The following is a 21,711-nucleotide window of genomic DNA, read 5'->3' as shown; positions in this document are numbered from 1 at the left end:
TTGTGCTATAAAAGCAAACGTCAAACTCATTTTACCGTCATTAAGTTGGTTTAACCTTCAGATCCACATTAAATAGTTTTTGCTCTACGATATAATATATCTGTTGCATTTAAATATTTTCAAAAATACAAAAGAAAGAAATTAAACTTGAAATGAATTTGAATATTCCAAAAAAAATGATTTACATTATTTTTCTTTGGGTCATTTATAAATTTAGAGATTCCTGAACGCATCGACAGATGGCCCTCGAAACGTAGAGTTTTATAGCAGCGATTTCGTTCGAAAAGTCAAACTTTAGTAGCTTTGTCTTTACCTATGTATCACAATCACTACACGCATAATATCGAAATAATCGGCTTCGTGCAAAGTTTTGAAAACAACAGGATAATAAAAAGTAATTAGGAATTGTATTGTGTTCCATTTTGTTCGTTAAACTTGTCAATTGTCACAACATCGAAATTGAATTAAATTGAAAAAGTAAGCCTTCTTCTTTTCATGTATATCGTTCAAATTCAAAAGTTTAATTTGGTAAATAAAAATCTCGGGCCAGATGTTGTTGTTTTTTTTTTAATTGAAATTATCTACAAAATATAGATAGTTTCTAATCCTAACGGGTAAATGAAAACAATAGATTTGTGCGTTATACTTTTATTGCTAGACATATTATAACTATATTTCTTCAACAGTTTATTTTTTCTATTGACTGTCCGTTAGTTTGCCCAATTTTATTAGACTTTATAGTGTACGATTCTATTGAATATATTTGATTACGATATGATGATGTGTTTTTAGGTTTTGAAAAGTCGTCGAGTTGTTAAATGTGAGCGCTATTATAATGTAAATTTTTCGGTTTATATGGTGGTGGTTTTGGTCTAAGGGTACTTGCTGCTGCCTTATTTGCCCGATATAAGCTATTATTTGGACTGTAAAAATGTAAACATCTCTTTAATGAGGAAAATCCAACTTAATCAATTGTAATACAATGTGTTTACCTATTTGAAGTCAAACTTATGTTGTCCACCAGTGCATTAATATCTTTTAAACTTTTCAAACTAGTTGTAGGATGATTTTGTTGCATTACCACTTGCACGGTATGTCCAGCTCCATTTGGTCTTTGAATGCTGCAATTTTTTTTATCACATTAACATAAATATGTGTCAACCGATGAAAATAATTGATATAAATGAAATCATATCAAATCAAAATGAAATTAAATAAATCACCTCAAGTAATCAAAAACAATGTCAAAAACATGATAAAAATATAGTTCAGATTGTGGATCAAACCTAACCAGACAAAAAAGTGCATTAAAAAAAAATGAAAACAAACAAAAATAGAAAAAAATATTTGTGAATTTTTTTGAAATCTTACAATTTTTCGTGTTGAAAGCATAGAACAACGGACAGTATTGCTACTAGTATTGCCAAGAGAACACCGGGTAATGCGATAGAAAATGCAAACTCATCAATGTATGTCCTTTGCGGAATCTCGTACATAGACATTGAATCCCATAATGGTTCTTCTTGACGCAATGGCTTATGTTCGATCTGATGAGATTTCTTGATTTTACTGTCATCGTTAACAATATGAAATGCACACCAATCCAATTTAAATCCAGCATTTTCGAATATCGTTTGAACTGAAGTTCGTTTGTAGGTACATGTTGAGATTTTGTATAATGGCTTCACTTCCTCTTGCAAGTCAATCAAACGTTGTGAAAATGCAGTGTGTGATGATAAATGTACGAAAATGCCTTCTTTTTGTTGTGGTTGAATTGGTACGCGACCACCCATTTTGATTGCTGATTCCATGAATGAAATGTGTAAATCATTTTTACTTTCCGGCCACAAATCAAGACGGAAAATATTTTTCAAGTTTTCAACACGTCCCGGTTGAGTTAAGTGCACCCAGTTCAAATTATCAATTTTCATTTGTACGGTATTGACTGCATACGATGTCTTACGTGTAATATGTAGAGAAAGCACCGAATGTTGAATGTTATAGGTCAGTTTATTCAGTGCAATCACATCCAATAGAATCTGTAATGCATGTAATAGATAGTAAAAATTGAAATTAATCTGAATATTCATGATTGAAGAGGATAGTAAAAATTATCAATACACTTACATCTTGACCACTTAACTCTTCTGGAGCAGTGCCATAGAGAAATCCAGAATTATATTCGGTAGAGTACATGAAACGCATCCATGACGGTAGATCTGGGTAGTTTTTCAAAGAAAATCTGTATTCAAATTGGTCGGGTTGTTCTAGCGTTAGATTAAACATTTTTGGTTCGATTTTTTTCGAAAACCATTCGTTCACATTTACGCGACCAAGTGACATCGATAATAATTCACCATTAGTAAAACTAAACAATGACAAAATCAATACACATGAAATGTACCGATTGTCCATTGTTCTTGGCAATTTATTATGTACGCAGATTGAGCACAGAAAATGGCAATTTTATTCGAAGCACCCACGAAAATCAAAAGAAAATTATACCAAGCGACGGCTAACTTAATCGATTACATTCCTTTACACAAATATTTTTTTTCGTCTTGTCAGTAATTTCACGCATGCGCATATACACAATACGTTGTCCAAAATATATAGTGGGAGACATTGTGTATGAACAACAGGGCTGCCATGTTACAGTTTTTTTTAATTACATTTATAAATAATATCAGGCGACTGTTTATTTCGTGTGACAGAACTTTGGCAAAAGCATAGTATTTGAAGCGTCGCGTGTAAACAAAATTGTATGTTTCTGTGGAAACACGTTTGATTGAATTCATTTTAATCTAGTTCGTCTGACAAAGTTACAAAGTTTAGTGAAAATATAACAATTATTTTCGAAATCCTTTTCTCTTTTTTTAGTATATGATTGTAAAAATCTAAGAAAAATGAAAAGATCAAGATCCAGAAGTTCATCCAGTGAAACATCACGCGATAGTTTACAGTAAGTATTTTTTTAGATTTCTAATTGACAGAATATGTAATTTTAATTCTTTATACATTGAATTTAAAGTCGTAGGGACCGGCGGCGAAATTCCAGTGTTTCAAGTGAAGATGAAAGGAAAAATCGACGTTCGCGGGTAATTTTTGCCATAAAATTATATAAAATATATTTTTTAATCCAAACTATGTTTATCAATTTAGGTGCAACCGCCACCAAAATCGAAATGTCTTGGGGTTTTTGGTCTAAGTGCAAGCACAACAGAAGATAAAATATATGAAATATTCTCAAAATACGGAAAAATTAAGCGAATTAATGTAATTTTTGATACTAAGGTGAATAGATTCATTTGTAATATTTAAACAGATAATCGTGAATTAAGTTTTGAAATTTGATTCTTTCTTGCAGACTGGCAGATCTCGCGGATTTTGTTTCATTTACTTCAAACATTTAAGAGACGCAAAGGATGCAAAAGAGTCTTGCTCGGGCATGGAAATTGATTATCGTCGTATTCGAGTTGATTATTCGATAACATCAAGGCCACATGAACCCACACCTGGAGTATATAAGGGACGTAGCACTCGTGCTGACCCACCACATCGTAGCTCAAGGAGACGATCACCCTGCTCACCTGAATCGTATCGACGTTGACTACTTAGATTTTGAAATGACAAATATCAATACTTAACTAGCATGAAAATGCAATGACTCATTTAATTTTAATCTATTTTAGAGTAGGTCACAATACAAAAAGTTCCAATCAAATATGTCATCTATTGATCGAATTGTTTAGATGCACATTCATTAGCTTGGTATATGTATTAAATGTACACACAATATGGGTAAAGCCATTTATTTCATTCGTCTGCACAGGCAATTACAATTGCATGTTCATTGTCCAATCGATTTTTAAAATTTAAATGACCAAGAAACAAAATTGATTACAGATTGATTTGGACCGGAATATTTCTATCATTCATATTTAAAGAAGAAAAAAAACAACAATAATAATATGGTATCATTCGGTTTTAGATTACTACAAATAAAAGAATTAAATGCATTTGAACTTTATTCTCTTCTATGTTATCTCTTTTTCTATCTTTGTTCTTTATTAATCATGCAACTTATTGATTTATGGTAAATGATGCACTTAGATGAAACGCAGAGCGAATATCGTACCAAAAAAAACGATTCAATTAAATTAACTGTTGAAATTATGGTTTCAAATACTACAGACTTTCATTGATTGCACTGTAAACATGTGAATCAACATTTTGTAATACATTTTCGTACTCGGTAATTTCTAATGCTTCCCATTCAGCTTTGAAGGCTGCCTTTGGATCCTGTGGCATTGAACCGGCCGCTCCACTCATTTGTTCTTGCATCGCTGATGTTTGATCAGCCGCTGAACATGCAAAAATTAATTTGAAATTAATGTTTATCGAATATAATAATTGAATGTACATTGTATATACCATTGTTTTCGCCAAGTACCAAAGTGTAAATACCTAGGGATGTTCAGAGGAAAAGAATGGAAAAATGGAAATTAATCAATAAGTAATGGAACAGAATGGAAAATTATAAATACTTCGTAAACCAAACACGTTCAAAAAGTACCAGGAGGCACTAGAAACCCAAGCCGCATCAAGTGAAGCTAGCTCAACGCCTCGTTGCAGCATTGGTTTGAAACGTAGCGTTAGAGGGAATGGAACTTTTGTCGTAACGAATCCGGAAAACATCCAATTGATCCATCCACCAATGAATACCATTGGTAAAACGTTAACGAAATTCCCCTTCACCATATCCGATAACATTGCGGTCGAATTTGGACTAACTGGCTGGCGTTTTTGTGTTTTAAAATAACCAGTGTCGGCATTGTTGAAATAATGCCGTCGCATAGCAAACGATTGAGCTGTCAGGTATTTACCTAAGGGGAGAATCACAAAAGAAAAGAATAAAATTTAAAATAATCGATAAGTAATCGGGAAATAATCGAAAAATAATCGGAAAACAATCAATAATAATTAATAAGTAATTTTTAAGTGATTTGCCCCAGGTATTTACCATTTTCGCGTAATAAACGAGCTCGAATCATGGCTTGACTGTATGCAAAATATCATAAATGAAATTATTGTATAAAATATATTAGTTCAAGACAAATGATTACTTTACCTATCTTGAATTTGAGTTAGTTCAACTTTTTTCTGTGATGAAATCAATATCGATGCATAATGTCTTATGATTCCGACCAAAAATGTGATCAAAATGATGGGCAAAAACACCCAAACACGTATATTCGGATCAATCAACAATTCTGTCATTATGAAAAACTATTTTACTTAACTCAATCTCAATTTTGATTGAGAACAATTTATTTGTACTATTTTCTGAATCGATGAAAATGTCTCTAATTCTTTTTATTTTATAAATGTATGTCGTGTGTAAGGATGACAGATGTCATTCATTATGACACATAGATCCCTATTGAAAAAATTGAGATAAAATACTATTCCGAATCGGAATTTCCGATCATAAACAAAAGCAAGATTTTTTTTGAATTCTACATATTAATATTTATTTCCAGCTTCAAGATGCAAATTGAACAACAATAGAACAGTACTAATGATATAAAATGCTGTGTTTTGAGTGATAATTATACAACGTTGTATTTTTTGTTATTCCTTCATTCACCAAATGGTTATTTTCAATTTTGTTCGACCGGCTCTTCTCTAATTGGTTCACCATTATTTGTCTTATGTTTCACCAAATAATCGGCCAAATATTGAATCGGATCAATCGGACGTTCCTTTGCAAGGGCCTTTAAACCTTCAAGTAAAATTGGAGCAACGGTTTGGTCGATATACTGTTTGGTGGGAATTGTCGACAAATCCGTCCTTTTCTTCATGGTCTGCTCTGGTTTATCAGTCATATTTTATTTTACCTAATCAAATTACCATTAATCTTTTTATTAAGTTATTTTTTTAAATATATTTTCTGCTTTTATAGATATATCAGCTGAAACTTTGTCTTTATGTTTTCGGAATGAACTTTACGTCTAACAATAGATAGTTTGGATGTTGTTGTGTCTTCTATGTCTTTCTCTTTATGCTGAAATATGAGTGACAGTATATACTACCATTTAATTATACCAGAGTGCGCTTCTGTGGCACTGTTTTCATATATTGTTTATAGAACAGGATTAAATCAAATACCTTTTCAAATTAAAATCCAAGAATGCATAGAAAAACATTGTTTTAAACTCAATGTACGAATTCCAATGGAATGACTTCCATTTGTTTTATTCACTTCCAATACCATTTCGTTATTAATAATGTAAACAAAGCCCAATACGTTAAGTTTTAAATTGTAACGATTCATTCGTTGCTCAATAATAAAAAAAATAAACAATCCGTTTGAAAAGAGATTTGCGTTATATGATTTAAAATTAAGAACATTTTCAGACGTCATTTACTGCATTACTCTCTTTTATTTCATGAAAAAAAAATCAATTTTGAATTTTCGAACCCGAAACGAATTTCGAATGTGTATGACATTTAACAGTAGGTGGCTGTGTGTCAGTCACACCGATCATCATTTGTTTACATTAAAAAAATATGCTTCGTAACCTCCGCATCACATCACATCGTGACGGCCTTTTCTATACAATTGGTTCCTCTCATTTGAGTTTAATGTGTGTTGCAAAAGAATAGATTTCTTTACACTGTGAAGTTTGTGTTTGATCCTCGTTTTATTTTAAATAACAGCATATTCACAAACTAACAACGTATGAAATCTCAATTTCGCCATCGATCGAAATAGTGAATTTGTTGCATCGACATTTTTCGTGTTTGTTATTTATTGTTTGGAATTTTGCTTTGATTTTCGAATACCCGAATATTCGCTCAAACACGATATCGAATTTGTCATCTCAATTCAGTTTACTGGAATGCTTTGAAACGGTAAAACGATTGTCTCTGCTAATGTTTCTTATTGTTTTGTGCTGAAGTGTGTGTTTTTCTTTGTGTTCATTGTTTAAGTGAAAATTTTCAAAGTGTTTATGCAATGATTTAATGACATTTTTTGTCGTTTTTTTTCAATTGAGTGTAAATAGAACGCAAAATGGGTCGACACAAGACGACCGATCCGAACAAGAATATCGTGATATTCTAGTCCAAATCATCATAATTCTGTCGATTAGGCCACAGAAATAGCAAATTTGGCATCGTTGGTATTGTTGATGATGGTGAGATGAAATTCAATTATTATTGTGTATTCTCCTTGAAATTATTTTTTTTACTAGAATTTCGATTTTTTTTGCAATGAATTGATTTGATTGTTTTCTCTTTGTGTGTGTTCGTTTGTTGAATGAAACATTGAAGGCATTGACAATAATGATGAAGAATTTTTCGAACAGGATGGAAAAAAGATAATCCAAAATTGTTGGCCAACATAGACAACGTGTCGCTGATGTTACCGGATTTTTGTCACATGGTTGAATCGAATTTCATTGAACGGCCAACTAACAATGGCTTCGGCGCAGAGTTAACATATCTGTGGGAAACGAATCTGACTACCCATTGCGAAAGCCGATCAAAGAATTTTTTTGAAAAGCGCGTGTTTGAATTGAACGATTTCGCAACGCAGTACAATTATTTCAACGATCGGTTTGGTCACGGTGACGCATTGCCATATTACGACAATGTTGACATAACAAATGCCGTCAACTACACATATCATCGCAGAAATACCACCAATGGTGATGAACAGCGTGAATTGCAACTGGGCGACTTGTTAGATGAGCTACGTTTTGTTGGTGCACCAGACAATTGCAACATCAAGGAGTTCGTTAAGAATGACTGTTTCAAATCCATTCGCATGTGGACATTCATTCAGCGCTCTATCCGGATGTTTCATATCACATACAAAGATCGCCGTGATAAACCACGATTCCGGAATTTCGTTGTTGTAGCGATGTGTGATTTCCAACGGCGACACATTCGCGTCGATACAGATGCATTGTAAAACATCGGAAAAAAGGAACGTCAAATTGGAGAAACATTGAGAAGAAAGAATTCAGTGCAAACAAACATGGGAGTTGGAATCTGTTTTTCAGATAGAGGAGAATATTTTCAAATTGGTGAGCAACAAAAAAGATTTTGATTACCATATTTGTTCGGATGGTGTATCTGTATCGTTTTTGTACAAAAAGCCAAAAATACAGCCAGTTGAGAAAGCGACGCTGAAATCAAGGTACGATAGCAAACAATTGAAGTATGCTATTGGAGTTGATCCGGGCATGCGTACGTGGAACGCTACAGTACGATGTGAGATTGAAATCAACGAAGAGGCAAATTTGGTTTTTTTACAATGAATCAAAGTGATTGATATTGTGATTGTGATTTCGAATACAATGTTGTTTTTGTTGTTCTCATTTTGTTAGGTGAATTTGTGTATATCCAGCAAACGATATCATTGGGATGCAAAACAAAATCGTCGTGATGCGAAAGCCGAAAGAATCACACGAAGAGCAAGCTGATCGTAATCGAATTGCAGCTATGATTGGTAAAATGCCATCGCCCAAAGGATCATCATGGTGTTCGTACATTGAACATCGATTACGTGTAATGAATGATGGCATTGAAACGTATTTGGCCAAACAGTATGCACGATTGGGACTCGACAAACACATTGAATCGGTACGTGCGATGGACAAAACGACATGCAAAATGGTACGAAATGAACCATCAATTTTCTACATTGGAGCCGGCGGATCAACATGGCTACCAAATGTTGCAAACGATGAAATCGAGGGAGCTGCTGGAGCACAACCATCGCACACAATAGTATGACATCGTGATATCGCAGCAGTGAAGCTGATCCTGTACAAAGGTATGCAATCTGATGAAATTGATACAAATTGTAAACGAATTGATAAAATGTGTTTTCGTTATATCATTTTGTAGGTGAATGCGTGGTGTTCAAGCGAAGAATTCATCAGGATATCAAGTCAATTTTTGTATCATATACTAATTGAATTTTTTCTGTTTTTTCATGCCATTGATGAACGTTGAATTTGACAGAAACTACATACGTCAACATATGCCCGATAATGGATGAATTTGCCACAACAATTTTTTATTGGGAAGCTACACAATTATTTATTAATTTATCTTATTAAAATGTCTAAATGATATATAATATTTGGATGATATCGTTATCAGTAAGGTATGCGTTTGTCAATTTTGTGTTTCAAAGTGGTTGTGAGTTATTTGTTACATATTGCAAAAATGTGCAATATTGATGTGATTATGTGATGGTTTTGTCTTCCAATGCATTCGTTCATTAAGCTAAAAAATTTATTACATCTATTTTTGTTTGTTTTTTTTTTTCATCATAAACAATATCTAGTGAATTTATGAAAAAGTACAAATAATTCGCAGTAGCACTAACAATTCAAATTATCTCTTATGATTAAACGCAATAAAAATTGTTTTCCATAAATTGATGTTATTCAGTATTTTTTTTCTTCATCGTTCTCCATCGCATTTTCTTTGCAATTTTAACACATCGTTTAAAGAGTTTTTGCTCTGTCAAGAAGATCCGCAATAAATTTCTGCGAATATAAGAACAATTGAAAGTTTGAATTTGTTGATTGAAATTTTTTGCCAATTTTCTTACCGATATGTCTTGTTGAGGCCTCTTGCACTCAGAGAGCAGCCGCTGCAAAAAGAGAAACAAAAATGTTTTGAAATTAACGAAATATGTAAATGGAATGGAATAAGTTGACTTACTCTTAGGTGATTTATTCGACTGTCATCTGAATCCATATCGAGAATTTCATCAATGTCTACATCGATAGCTTCAGATGGTGGATCAAACAATTTCTGTAACTCATCATACAGCCACATTTCGACAGCCAAACGCTTTCGGATCAAACTCATTTGATGTGATCCATATTTAGCGGTGAGGAATTTCTCACGACGCTCTTTCACTGCTTCGCCCTTTTCCGTAAAATTCACCCGTAGATTCGTTCGATTTGGCGATCTCTCGCAATCGTTCAGTGATTGTAGACTGCACTGCATTTCAGTACTTGATTTTTGTCTTCGTGGAATTATGAATAAAATGTAAAATATTATAATGATTGAGATGTTATATTATTCGTTGTCCAGTTTCAATATTTATCACTCTTTCTGGGAATAGTTAATCTTGCACCATTAATCTATAAAAAAAAATAAGGGAAAGACCAGAATTAAATTATGATTTAAGAAAGTTCTACTAAATTGAACACAATAATTTTATTGTTTCCATCGGCTAACTTGATCGTATGTATTTGAACTCTTTTTTGTCAAATTTTATGTTGTGGTAACTTCTTGAAAAATAGTTTATGCAGAAATTATTATTATCACGCTTGGCAAATGTAAATAGAACAGTCTTAAAAGTTTTTGGTCACTTTTTTGTGCGAATGTGTCTAATACATCTACTTTGTGAACAAACATTCAATGGATCATCTTTGATCATCACCTTCTTTGATATATGTTAGTTTATTCGTGTTAGCATTCCATTCGTTAATATGTCCTAGTGTCTTTCAGTAGAATATTCGGTATTTGATCCTTAAAATTGATATTATTCAATTATTGGCATTATCTAACAAAGCGGCAGCCACACTGAAATTCAAAGAAAGCAAAACAAAGATCTCCATTTAGATAGATTGTAACACACAAATAACACGGAGCCTTATTAACTGATATGTTATTTACACGGTTTCACAGCACTTAATGCTTATGTCGAAAAAGACGGTATAAGTTTCGTTTTCGTCTGATAAGAATATAAAAATAAAAACCTTATTTTAGAATGGAATTAACCAAAACAAAAAGTAAGTTTTATGCGTACATGGATTTTATCACCGATGAGGCGACTTGACCACAATAGACACTTGTTATAAAATTGGAAGAAAGAAAAAGAAACACACACGCATACACAAAACAACGTACACTGTTCATCAACATCAACAACATGGTGCATGTAACCGCCAGTTTATTTAAGTCAATATATGTAGCAGTCAAAGAAGAAATGCGAGAAAGAAGAAATTGTGTATTGTTGTTGTTTTTTATTTCTTTTTCTTGTCACGAAATGCATACACAAACTCATACAAGTTCATCAAAATACGAGTTTTGTACGGTGTTTATTGCTTTTATCAATTTCTGTGTCAATTTCTTGTATGAACGGAAAAAAGAAAAAGAAAATATTGTGTTGCTTGATTTTTAGAGAGTATTTGTACATCTTTATTGATGATAATGATTCAGATGCTGAGTGAGAATTGACTAAGACTAAGTGGTCCCTCGGAAATAAACTGAACTGAACATACATACAACAAAAATATCTGTTGAATGAGCTTGAAGCATCATCATCGTGTATATTAACCAAATATTTGCATACTTGATTTCGTTGCGTGCATATACATGTATATACACATATTCAAATGCACTTGAAACCGACTGAAGTAATAGGAGCGTATGCATGTAGACATTACTTCAATGTTTGGACACGGAAATGTTTTCGGTTGTAAATTGACCGATGTAATTCTAAAAATATTAGCAAAGACGTGAGGTTAAATTCGATACCCAGATCATAAACCTCTTGATATACTTGATTGTTGACGACAAATAGTTCAATTATAGGAGGCTTTACTAATCGAATCTGATATTTTGGGCGTGATCAAAACCAGAAATGCAAAGTCCATAAATCAAAAAATAATGTTGCAAAAGTGAATAATAAATCACTGGAACACACACAATTCAAGTGTCGAATAGAAGTCATTTTTTACACACGATTCATCAACAATAACTGTTATGAAAATAAATTCATAAAAGAAATTAGAACAGTAACACTCACTATGAAATATACTGATTTTGTAATGAATATTTTATGTGCTTTCGCATACAAGTTTACATTGTATATGTTTTTTGATTCGACAGCTATTGTCTATCAATGGATCTGACTTTTTTCAAGTGTTCACAGTGGTTACGGCACTCGAATGGTATATTCGCAACAAGTTCATGTTATTGTTATGCACGCACGCAATAATCATTAGAATTACATATTAATTATAATTTGCACTAATGGCACAGCATTTCGCCACCAAAAATTTAACAACAGTAACTGATGACTATCAGTTTCAAAAGAGACTAGTTTATTTTTTAATTTTGCAGATATAAGTAACAAATGAGTGAACATCATTGGCTAATACAAAGTATAGAAAGACAATGTAAAAATGTGAAAAATGAAACTTGCAATGAAAAAACAAGAGTCGGGGTGCGTTAAAGTTGTTAACGTTCGTTACGTTTTTTTTCTGTTTCCCAATAAAAATGCGTCATTTTCTTTTTATGTTCATTCATATGAAGTATTTCGCTTTTTCTTGGGTCATTTATTTTATTTAATTGTTTGGCCAATTGAAATATAGAAATTTGAGTGAACTTATGTTGCTCACATCGCATCACGTTTCGTACATAAACCAAAATTTAAAAGAGGGGATTAACCGAGGGATTTATACTGTGCAAAAGCGGAGCATTTTTCTTCTTCATATGAAGTCGTTTTTTTTATCTTTAAAAATGCTAATCAATTGGTTTCATCAGCACAATAACAACAGCAACATCAACAACAAAAAATGAATTATACCAGAACAAGAGAGAAAACAACTACAACAACAACACCAAAGTAACAATAATAATTGTTGTGCACGCTTAATGAAACGCGGATTTTCGTAACCTTTTTCAAGTTATTATTATTCTTATTCTGTGTTTCCTTTCTCTTCTTCTCTTTTAAGTACAATTTTAATACATTCTTTGCATTGAATCGTATTTGGATGTAGCTTCTTGATTCTTATTTTTGTACATTTGATTTACTTGAAATTTAGCTTTATTTTTAACGGGATTGTATTTTTTCTATTTCTTCTTGGAAGTAAACTCATTTGAGGTCGTTCATTTCATTCACATCTACACACATTTTCTGCTTTTCTACCTTTAAATTATTTATACGTGAAGATGATGGTATGATATTTTCAAACACTGTGATATTTTCAAATACACCATTCACATTGATTTATTTGATTTTTAGAAAAGGTTAAATATTCCCGGAAAGATTTCTCTTATTTGGTGAGAGAAACATGAATAAATATACCTCTATGAACTGCAGTCAAATTATCAACGAATCATTCAAAAAACAAAAAAATGCAATCACAACAATTTCATATTTCTTTTTTTTTTTTTTTGCTCAATCACCATTAAAATTCGAAATAATATAACGCTATTGAATAACATAAATTTGAAGAAAAAAAAATGCTCAAATACTTGTAACGATGATGAACTGAATCTCACAGATTGGATTGAATCGCGCGTTCGTTAAGAAGATATAGCGTTCGTTCGCGCGAATATGTGCTATAGAATACACTGATAAACTCCGACTGAACCAACAACAGAAAACACTTGAATCGACATGCTATAAGCTCAACACGACGATGTTTTCTTTCACTAGCCATTTGATTTGATTCTCTGTCCCTCACACTCACAGTGCGCGTTCACTTTGAATGCATACCGTTTTCAAATCGTCTACACACGTCTATCCATTGGCATTATGTATATTTTATAAATTCATTGAAATAATATTGTTTTGTGTTGTTCTTCATTTTTTTCTCATTCGACTTTCCTTTGCGAAATTAACGCCCGAAAAGCAAAAGAGAAAAAAAGCAAAAAATAACACAAAAATAAGATTAAAAAAAAAGAATCAACAAAATGAAGAATAAAGAAAGAAAGAAAGAAAGAAATATATATGTGAAACCGAACCAAAGTGAACAGCATAAATACATACGGAACGGAATTTGATGGCTATAAGAATATTATTATATATGCGGGGCAAATAACCGAATAAGAACGATGTATATATATACAAGCTCAAACAACAATCTTTGAAAAAGCGTACGGTATAAGTCAATGAATATTAAAAAGAGAAGAAGAAACAGACACAACTGAACTCATGATTGCTTTCTGTGGCGGAACAAACCTTTTGCCTATTCGTATATTGCAATTTTTTTCCTCATACACGCTTTTCTCATCTACAATGTATATATTCACTTGTTTCTGGTGTTTTTTGTTCTATTGCTTGTTTTACTTCTCTTTCTCTACCACAATCGCTCTATTTCATTCTTCTTCTTCTTCTTAATATCTTGTACACTGCCCAACCATCACACAATTTCCCGTCTACAAAACTTTTATTTCGATCTGTGACTGATATAAGTAGAAATAAAAGCTAAATTAATAAAATGTGTTCAGACCACAGGGTTCATATTGGCATGGATAAAAATGCAAATGCGTATACGTGTTGGTGTGTTTGCGCATGGAAAATCTAATGCAAGTAAATGCTCATCCAAAACAACTAGTAATATTGAGTGTGGTTGTGGGACCAACCATGTAAGCATCGCAGGTACTGAATGCAGAATAAAAGATTGATCATTTATACATACCCCGTATATATATGTGCATTGTACAATTTATAGCTCAAGAGTTTGTTGCCATTACTGTCTGACCCCGCATTGTTTCGCCCACAAAGTGCAAACGAAAGAGAAGAAAAACCATTTGAAATAAGCGCGACGTCATTCACACCAAGTTCGAAAGACAAATTTTCCAATTTTTTTTTGCCTTTATCATATACGTCCCATCCACTTCGTTATATCGAATAAAATAGATCAAACCATTGTCAAGCACGTCTACCGCAGTGTCTCCTGGGATTAATGGTCACTCTTTTTTATATGCTCGTCTGAAGATGAAATATTTCTTTAATGCTTTAGTTCGCATTTAGTGGCGTATATCATCCATGTAGAATGATTCAATCAATGCTTTCGGCACAGGTGTTTCCATACACAATGGTCTTGAATTTTGGTAATATACAAAAGTCAAAAAAATTCAATATGTGTATTAAGGTGTCTTTTTTATACTATACACGTTTTATTTGAATTTCTCTTTGTTTTTATTGTGACTGCAGCTTAATCATTTTCGCTCTTTTGTGATCTATGAATGTTTGGTTTTTATAAATACTTAATTAGTATGCTTTTTATGTGGCCGAAATGAGATAAAAAAAGATGAATGTCTTGTTGTTGTGAGAGATCATTGATATACGTATGGATGGAATGGGCAAAAAAAATGATTATGACTCAAACAAGTAAAATGTACGGCAATTGGTATTTCAGTGTATATTGCGAGTAAACTTTCGAGATGGAGTGTAAAACTATCTCTTACATAAATCGTAAAATTCGTTTCTATTCGCTAATTATGACACTGGCTCGAAACGAGCAAATGAAATATAAAAGAACCTCGTTATCAATTAGACTCTTGCCACACATACATACACACATTCACGCAATCACATAAACTATAAACGGGGGAATCAATTAGCTGCAAAGCAATCTAACAAAACTCATTCAATAAAAGACATCACTTACAAGTGAAAGATCCGCTTTTTTGGATGGAAAGTCTATTTTACACACATAGAACTACACTATTCCATTTTCAAATAAGAAAATTTACTAAACGCTATCTTAATGTTTAGACACAAAAGATAAAAGTTTTCTTTTTATGGTCGCTACCGTTGTGCACTGTCGAAACGACTAGGTTAAAAAAAGGAATGGCTGATGGTGTAATGCGATAAATCAATGCGCTTTTCCAGAATTTAAAGCATTATACCGATGCTGCTCATTCTCTTGTTCAGTTTGGTTTGCATATATTTGGTCGACTCAATCGCCGTCTCGCTTTGTTTCACGTGGCTGGAGTGCATTGTTTGTGCTTCTGTCCATGATATAATATAAATGTATGTACTGGTGTAATAGCAACAAAAATAGCAATTTGCAGAATCGCACGTGATGACAAAAAAGTCCGAGTCTGCGCACAATGTAACACATAGTTACCCCGTTGAAATACCAAAAACAATATGAGCACAAAAGAGACAAATACACATTTTTATTCGATGTTGGAAGTGTCGATACCTACCGTAAATCCAATGAAATGTCTCCAAACAATATCGATCGCTTTCCACACAGGGAAAAACAAATAACTGAAGTATACTGATAAAGAAAATTTCACAAACCAAAATACAAATTTTCCAAGAAGCAGCCAATGTAATAAACTTTGTAGTATCGTATATGAAGGATAGGAAAGCGGTGACTAATTAGACGACACCCAATTGCGTTTTAAATCTTACGCTAACAAAGCAATCTAACAAATTCTCAATTAATTTTTTTAATACCTTCTATAAGTGTGTGGTTTGTAAAAATCAAAAGTTGGCAACAACAAAATCAAATTTACTAAAAAAAATTTAGTCAGTGTTAATTACTCGCAATACCATATGGTCATATGGTCAAGTTCTTGGCGATAGAATAGTAAAAAAAAGTGAAAATAGCTATGTCGAAACATAGTCAATTTGATTCTTCAGTGTTTTTGGTATTAATTTTTGTTTTCATGCAATGTCACCTGATTATGTGCAAACATCAAGGGGATATTGTCAAACGAATGGACATCGCCACTTGTTTAGGTAATTTTATAATATAATTATAATATTTGGATATTGATTACTAAAATTTTGGTATTATGGTATTATTTTACCGTAGGAAAATTTGACGTGAAAAGTGACATGATTATAAAAACCGAAGAGTCCAAAAAAATGGGTGGAAAATTTTTAGATAGTGCTGATGCATTGACTAAAGTCGAATGCTTGCACTTATGCTGTGAAACGGAATTGTGTGATGTTTTTGTGTACGAAGAAAAGGTTAATATATTCAATATTCATAAATGGAAAATGTGAGCTTTATTTTATTCTATTCTATTTATTTACTCCATTTTTAGGGTGAAGGTGAATGTTTTTTATTCAAATGTGGGCCCGCTCAAGATTTTCGATGTAAATTTTCTAAGCACGCAAACTATACAAGTGCAATATTTTCCATTGAGAAAAAAGTGCAGCCACGGCCATTAAACACATTGAATAAAGCAAATGTGCCGACTGTAGTGTTGTCACAAAATGAAATTGATTTGAAAAACTTGAAAGGGAAATCGGTTAATTCCGTGAGCGTTAAATTGTCATCTATTGATGCAATATCAGCCGTTGAAACAACGACAATTAAAGGTAAAATTATGATACTGTTTTTGTTTTTATCGTTATGTAATCGATTTGGATACAGCAATTACAGCATCGATGAAAAATGCAACTTTGCATTGTAGTCGCTTTCAATTTCAATGCCATTCGGGAGAGTGTATAGCTGTTTATAACGTTTGCAACGGAATACCGCAATGCAATGATGCAAGCGACGAAGGTCCAGAGGTAAACACGTCGATTACATGTTGAAAATGAAAATTGCAATAGCCATCAAAACAACAATAATAATAGTTTATTTCAATTTTCAATATGTCTCTTGCATGATTTTCTGAATATCAAATGATATTTCATATGTTTTTTTTTCTATTTTTATTTGTTTAGTGTCAGTCTATAACACGAACTCCCGAAGTCACTCAAAATAAAGCGTCAGCTGATGGACGTATACAACTTATAAATAGTAATGTTCAAACAAGCGGAAATGTAAGTTATTTCGATTCGAGATATTCATACAAAATAAAAACTAATTTGTGTTTAATTTCAGGTTGCTATTGGACACAACAGGGAAGATCCAATTTCTGCTCCACACTGGCCGAATTTCAATCAATCGCCAGATTTGAATGTTGCCGATGCCGTTCACCAATACACCGATGGTATTGTAGCACAATTTTTATTAACATATTATATTTGCCACAATTTAAAATATTTTTACACATTATTGTTTTAGATAAGGCAGGTTTACAGATCACTGACACAGTCCAACAAATTTCGAGACTTCAGTCAGATTTATCTCGATTACCTGCTACAACCAAAGACAATTGGAATGTTTTGAACGATGCAAATATAATTTCAAATTGGCCACAACAACAGATGCCACAATTTCCAATGAAACCATTGCAGTTTCCACAAAAGTCAACATACACTCAATATCAGCCGGATTTATTACAAAAAACTGTATCAACAAAAACTGATCAGACACAATTGAAATCCCAACAGCAATATAATGTAAATTGGCCAAATCCCGAGTCAAACGTTCCAAGCTTTTCGAATGTTAATCATCCAAATCACAACAACGAAGAGATTTTGCCTGAAAAAGATGCGATTGGGATGTTGAAAGACGTACCTGTACATGATCTGAAAAAAGATGGCAAAAATCTTATAGTTCAAAATAAAAGCGAATCAAAGTCAACTGAAGACTCTGATTACATTAACGAAGATGAAGAAGAAATAACGACTGAACCACCGAAAAAGAAGAAAAAACACCGAAAAGTCAATAAAATTGGAAAACAACCAACCGAAGTAAAAATAGCATCAAAGTCAGATTCAGCGATCCAACAAATGAAAATCGTACATTCCGATTTGCGAGTGGAATTCATGGATCATGATGGTGAAGCGGATAGGCCGGGAGGAGCTGTAGTTTCACTGGCGTTAGGTAAGCTTCGATTTGCGAACAAAAGGATTTATGTTTTAAAACACATAATAAATTATTATTAATAAGTTTATCACATATATTTTCAGGCATTTTGATTACAATTGGTTTAGTAATGGTTATCAGCTGTCGGACGACAGCCGTTCGAAAGCGAATAAGACGTGGCAAAGGCTATGCGCATGATGCTGATTTTTTAGTGAACGGACTATATCTTTAATTTATTTATAAAATAGCACATAAGTAGCAACTAATAAAATCATTGTGTATTATCCATTTAAATATTTCTGTTTCAATGTCATTAAACTGATTGTGAATATAAATTGCGGCAATACTGCAAACCAAAAGTAAATCTCTAAAAAATGATTTAATATCGTTGAACTTTGATTTTGAATTTTTTTCATTCCAATTGATTTCATTTCGAGTGATGCAAACTTCTACAATCTACATATATTTATAAAAAAATATATAACAGACCCTATAATTCAGAATAGTAATTGACGAATCAGCGATCAATTATGTTCTCATTTAAAACATAGAATAATAGAAATGTTTACCAACTCAATTAACGATTTTAATATTAAAACATTGGATCCAATGTCCAATTTTCTGTTCGTCCAAATTCAGTCAGCTTGACCAAAATGAATTCATTGAGAATCGCAATTCTGACATTTTTCGTCAAACTGCAATTTCAAATTCATTGACTCTGCCAAAAATTTCAATTCAACAAATACAGTATTGATATATTCGGATTTCTCAGCTGTTTCATAATGATGACCCCCGCTATTAACTATTTTCAATAAAGTTGGTTTATCTAATATGTTTTCAATGCCAATTTCACGTCTTAAAGCCAGGTATTTCAACGAATTTTCCATCGCAACCGTTTCATCATTTTTGCTGGCTACGAGTAGACTTGGAGGGTAAAAATCTTCGCTATTAGTTGGTTTTTGAATGTGTAAAAGAGGTGCGTAACGTTTGATAATATTGTAATATTCTAACTGTGATAAGTCTCCATATTGTTTGGCCCAAATACATCCTTTACGAGGTAGATATCTAATTAAATCCAAATTGGCATTCTGAATGATAACAGATTTGAATAAATTTCGTTGTCTATTTATAACAACAGCACCAGCTAATCCACCTGTGGAAAATCGAAATTACAAAAATATCAGCTAAACTTGAAAAACTCAGTTGAATCGAATATACAGCACCATGTGAAACACCGTAATATGCGATTTTATTTGAATCAATTATGTCGGCATATGTTTCTCCTTTTAAATATTGAACTCCTGCTATTAAATCATCGAAACTTTTTTCAGCTTCCCTTGCCTCAAGTAGCCATTTATCACCTAATTCATGAGCTCAATTTAATTTTAAACGTTATTTTGTATTTTTAATCTTTTATTCCTTACCTAATTCTCCACCTCCACGCGAATGAATTATGGCTATTTTGGGTTATAAATTAAATATACAATGTATATATATCCATTATTATTTCAAACACATACCAACAACTCCATTGAATAGCTCCACAAAAAGCAGCAAGAACAGCTTGAAAAACGGAAGCATGGAACAACCAAATCCACCTAAATTCAACCCCATTTCAATTTCACATGTTATGTGTTCGTTTTTTGTATTTTTTAATTTTTTTTCCTTACCGTACGCAAATACTAAACATGGTTTTTTGGAATCGTCAACCGTAATTTTCTGAATGATTGTCATTGGAATGCTGACGGAATCAAGACTTATAAATGAATCTTGTTGGATTTTTACTCTTATTTCATGTGAATTTAGTACTTTCGATGTTTTCCAAAGATACGGTTTGATGATTGAATATGATTTGGCTTTAGGTGGGCGATATAAAAGTTGATGAAAATCAATTCGATAGATTGATCTTGGTATTTTGAACGATTGTGTTTCGAAGAAAAATCCAATTCTATCGGTTTGCATCGATAAAAATTTCTCATTTTTCAATTGTATTTTGTATTCTATCCGATGTCTGTTCAGTGAATATATGTACAGGGAATTCTATTTAGGAATTATTGAGAACATTGAATAAATTATTCGTCGTGAATTTCAATTGAAATCTAATATACCTGTAAGTTTTCAATGTAGACTAAAAACAAATAAACAGAATACTTAAAGGCAGATTGCAACACACCATGGTTATCCTCATTCTCCTGGAATTTGATTGTTATGATTCATCGAATTAAATGCTTTTATATAACTCACTTACAGAAACAACTACTTCAGAAGATTTTTTTGGGTTTCCTTTACTAATCTTGACTTTAATAATACGATGTAGCGGTGCTTCATCATTTGTAAAAAATATAAAATAGTCTCCCTCATTTCCAACATATTCCTAAAATTGACTCGGTCATATGTTTCAAATAATAATCGAAATCTAATAACTATCTGAGTTGGTGCTAATGCACGAAAAAATACACTTACATAAAAAACACCTTGCGAAAGTTTGAAAATCGGCTTAAATATTATTCTTTCATATAAACGTTCTATATTTGCAATGGACACTGTTTGACTGTCACCCAAAATCAAATATTTATAATCATCACTAACATCAATAGACAGTCTATGAATTTCTGTTCTTGGAATTTCCTCAATAAATATATCGTGCATGCGTTGAACTATGAAATGATAACACAGGTTTGAGCAATTTCCGCCATCTGGATCATTCTGTTGGCAAACATATTTAACATATATAACACCAAGTATTTAATTTCATAAATGGATAATATTTACGTAAATTAGAAAAATTCCTTTGCTGTCTCCACTCCACACGATTTTTTTTAATTTTGTTATTTCTATGAAACGATGAGTCTTCCCAGTTTCCACATCAACCACTATTATTTTAAAAGAGTTCGGAAAATCATCATCTATAGTAAAAGCACAATATTTTCCATTTGGCGAATATTTGTACTCTAAGACTGAACCGGTAATTGTGTTTGAATCAAAAACAATATGTGGATGAGCATCATCTAGCGATTGCACTCTTTTGAATATTCTATAAACAATTTTTTAGTCATATAATTACCACAACAAATGAAATTTAAAGAATGTTTGGTTCTACCTACGGTTTATAGATTGATTTTGAAAAATCCAAGCATTTATAAAAAATAAACCAGTTGTGATATTGAACGTCAGAAAACAACTCATAATCAATTGACTTATTAAATAT

General features: G+C 32.4%; 6 protein-coding genes and 1 long non-coding RNA gene across 21 annotated transcripts; 3 read left to right on the top strand and 4 right to left on the bottom strand.

Moving 5' to 3' along the window:
- Nucleotides 1-303: 303 nt before the first annotated feature.
- On the top strand, nucleotides 304-4,030 carry LOC116348142 (transformer-2 sex-determining protein-like). Of its 4 annotated transcripts, none has more exons than XM_031779028.1 (5): nucleotides 304-477; nucleotides 2,881-2,962; nucleotides 3,032-3,098; nucleotides 3,163-3,294; nucleotides 3,368-4,030. In XM_031779028.1, exons 2-5 carry the CDS (start codon nucleotides 2,907-2,909, stop codon nucleotides 3,608-3,610), a joined length of 498 nt encoding a protein of 165 aa, XP_031634888.1. In that variant the 5' UTR covers nucleotides 304-477; nucleotides 2,881-2,906; the 3' UTR covers nucleotides 3,611-4,030. The 4 variants fall into 4 exon arrangements, with proteins under 4 accessions (XP_031634888.1, XP_031634887.1, XP_031634889.1 ...); XM_031779027.1 differs by having other exon boundaries at nucleotides 310-394; XM_031779029.1 differs by lacking the exon at nucleotides 304-477 and adding an exon at nucleotides 567-614.
- LOC116348140 (epsilon-sarcoglycan) lies at nucleotides 633-2,573 on the bottom strand. Of its 2 annotated transcripts, XM_031779024.1 has the most exons (5): nucleotides 2,128-2,573; nucleotides 1,372-2,039; nucleotides 1,224-1,286; nucleotides 993-1,121; nucleotides 633-923 (listed from the first exon to the last, which is right to left on the bottom strand). In XM_031779024.1, exons 1-5 carry the CDS (start codon nucleotides 2,413-2,415, stop codon nucleotides 815-817), a joined length of 1,257 nt encoding a protein of 418 aa, XP_031634884.1. In that variant the 5' UTR covers nucleotides 2,416-2,573; the 3' UTR covers nucleotides 633-814. The 2 variants fall into 2 exon arrangements, with proteins under 2 accessions (XP_031634884.1, XP_031634885.1); XM_031779025.1 differs by lacking the exon at nucleotides 1,224-1,286 and having other exon boundaries at nucleotides 2,128-2,564.
- LOC116348141 (ER membrane protein complex subunit 3) lies at nucleotides 3,968-5,389 on the bottom strand. Its single transcript, XM_031779026.1, has 5 exons — nucleotides 5,132-5,389; nucleotides 5,024-5,061; nucleotides 4,548-4,886; nucleotides 4,435-4,467; nucleotides 3,968-4,364 (listed from the first exon to the last, which is right to left on the bottom strand). The coding sequence occupies exons 1-5, from the start codon at nucleotides 5,278-5,280 to the stop codon at nucleotides 4,189-4,191; spliced, it is 735 nt and encodes a 244-aa protein (XP_031634886.1). The 5' UTR covers nucleotides 5,281-5,389; the 3' UTR covers nucleotides 3,968-4,188.
- A 1,955-nt stretch (nucleotides 5,390-7,344) lies between these two features.
- LOC116348147 lies at nucleotides 7,345-9,178 on the top strand. Its single transcript, XR_004201762.1, has 3 exons — nucleotides 7,345-8,096; nucleotides 8,400-8,848; nucleotides 8,923-9,178. It is a non-coding gene; the product is annotated as an uncharacterized LOC116348147 (long non-coding RNA).
- Nucleotides 9,052-15,636, bottom strand: LOC116348144 (protein phosphatase 1 regulatory subunit 14B). Of its 11 annotated transcripts, XM_031779034.1 has the most exons (6): nucleotides 15,450-15,636; nucleotides 14,475-14,878; nucleotides 10,481-10,623; nucleotides 9,751-10,178; nucleotides 9,638-9,679; nucleotides 9,052-9,572 (listed from the first exon to the last, which is right to left on the bottom strand). In XM_031779034.1, exons 4-6 carry the CDS (start codon nucleotides 10,039-10,041, stop codon nucleotides 9,531-9,533), a joined length of 375 nt encoding a protein of 124 aa, XP_031634894.1. In that variant the 5' UTR covers nucleotides 10,042-10,178; nucleotides 10,481-10,623; nucleotides 14,475-14,878; nucleotides 15,450-15,636; the 3' UTR covers nucleotides 9,052-9,530. The 11 variants fall into 11 exon arrangements, with proteins under 11 accessions (XP_031634894.1, XP_031634900.1, XP_031634893.1 ...); XM_031779040.1 differs by lacking the exon at nucleotides 10,481-10,623; XM_031779033.1 differs by lacking the exon at nucleotides 14,475-14,878.
- A 391-nt stretch (nucleotides 15,637-16,027) lies between these two features.
- LOC116348165 lies at nucleotides 16,028-18,797 on the top strand. The gene is made up of 8 exons (XM_031779066.1): nucleotides 16,028-16,534; nucleotides 16,611-16,768; nucleotides 16,846-17,122; nucleotides 17,178-17,317; nucleotides 17,474-17,572; nucleotides 17,634-17,742; nucleotides 17,817-18,521; nucleotides 18,608-18,797. The coding sequence occupies exons 1-8, from the start codon at nucleotides 16,405-16,407 to the stop codon at nucleotides 18,733-18,735; spliced, it is 1,746 nt and encodes a 581-aa protein (XP_031634926.1). The 5' UTR covers nucleotides 16,028-16,404; the 3' UTR covers nucleotides 18,736-18,797.
- Nucleotides 18,597-21,703, bottom strand: LOC116348166 (prolyl endopeptidase-like). The gene is made up of 10 exons (XM_031779067.1): nucleotides 21,608-21,703; nucleotides 21,276-21,537; nucleotides 20,967-21,209; nucleotides 20,752-20,877; nucleotides 20,612-20,695; nucleotides 20,174-20,543; nucleotides 20,024-20,101; nucleotides 19,928-19,960; nucleotides 19,727-19,864; nucleotides 18,597-19,656 (listed from the first exon to the last, which is right to left on the bottom strand). The coding sequence occupies exons 3-10, from the start codon at nucleotides 21,150-21,152 to the stop codon at nucleotides 19,163-19,165; spliced, it is 1,509 nt and encodes a 502-aa protein (XP_031634927.1). The 5' UTR covers nucleotides 21,153-21,209; nucleotides 21,276-21,537; nucleotides 21,608-21,703; the 3' UTR covers nucleotides 18,597-19,162.
- Nucleotides 21,704-21,711: the final 8 nt, after the last annotated feature.

The sequence above is a fragment of the Contarinia nasturtii genome, unplaced genomic scaffold (assembly GCF_009176525.2).
Source record: "Contarinia nasturtii isolate CC-2019 unplaced genomic scaffold, AAFC_CNas_1.1 Cnas_scaffold_2291, whole genome shotgun sequence".
Lineage (NCBI taxonomy): Eukaryota > Metazoa > Arthropoda > Insecta > Diptera > Cecidomyiidae > Contarinia > Contarinia nasturtii.
Note: the sequence above shows the minus strand (reverse complement) of the source record. Positions and strands in the feature narration are given on the sequence as shown.

Coding starts and splice junctions, on each gene's coding strand:
- LOC116348142 (XM_031779027.1), top strand. CDS start 316: ATGTATCACAATCACTACACGCATAATATCGAAATAATCGGCTTCGTG. Junction 2,963..3,031: donor ACATCACGCGATAGTTTACA/GTAAGTATTTTT, acceptor TTGAATTTAAAG/TCGTAGGGACCGGCGGCGAA. Junction 3,295..3,367: donor ATGTAATTTTTGATACTAAG/GTGAATAGATTC, acceptor TCTTTCTTGCAG/ACTGGCAGATCTCGCGGATT.
- LOC116348140 (XM_031779024.1), bottom strand. CDS start 2,415: ATGGACAATCGGTACATTTCATGTGTATTGATTTTGTCATTGTTTAGT. Junction 2,040..2,127: donor AAGAGTTAAGTGGTCAAGAT/GTAAGTGTATTG, acceptor CATGCATTACAG/ATTCTATTGGATGTGATTGC. Junction 924..992: donor ATAAGTTTGACTTCAAATAG/GTAAACACATTG, acceptor ACATTTTTACAG/TCCAAATAATAGCTTATATC.
- LOC116348141 (XM_031779026.1), bottom strand. CDS start 5,280: ATGACAGAATTGTTGATTGATCCGAATATACGTGTTTGGGTGTTTTTG. Junction 5,062..5,131: donor CTAACTCAAATTCAAGATAG/GTAAAGTAATCA, acceptor TTTTGCATACAG/TCAAGCCATGATTCGAGCTC. Junction 4,887..5,023: donor TCGTTTATTACGCGAAAATG/GTAAATACCTGG, acceptor TTCTCCCCTTAG/GTAAATACCTGACAGCTCAA.
- LOC116348144 (XM_031779034.1), bottom strand. CDS start 10,041: ATGCAGTGCAGTCTACAATCACTGAACGATTGCGAGAGATCGCCAAAT. Junction 9,680..9,750: donor GTCGAATAAATCACCTAAGA/GTAAGTCAACTT, acceptor CTCTTTTTGCAG/CGGCTGCTCTCTGAGTGCAA. Junction 9,573..9,637: donor GGCCTCAACAAGACATATCG/GTAAGAAAATTG, acceptor TTATATTCGCAG/AAATTTATTGCGGATCTTCT.
- LOC116348165 (XM_031779066.1), top strand. CDS start 16,405: ATGTCGAAACATAGTCAATTTGATTCTTCAGTGTTTTTGGTATTAATT. Junction 17,123..17,177: donor TGAAACAACGACAATTAAAG/GTAAAATTATGA, acceptor ATTTGGATACAG/CAATTACAGCATCGATGAAA. Junction 18,522..18,607: donor TGTAGTTTCACTGGCGTTAG/GTAAGCTTCGAT, acceptor ATATATTTTCAG/GCATTTTGATTACAATTGGT.
- LOC116348166 (XM_031779067.1), bottom strand. CDS start 21,152: ATGCACGATATATTTATTGAGGAAATTCCAAGAACAGAAATTCATAGA. Junction 20,696..20,751: donor CTTCTGAAGTAGTTGTTTCT/GTAAGTGAGTTA, acceptor ATCAAATTCCAG/GAGAATGAGGATAACCATGG. Junction 20,102..20,173: donor ATGTTTAGTATTTGCGTACG/GTAAGGAAAAAA, acceptor GGTTGAATTTAG/GTGGATTTGGTTGTTCCATG.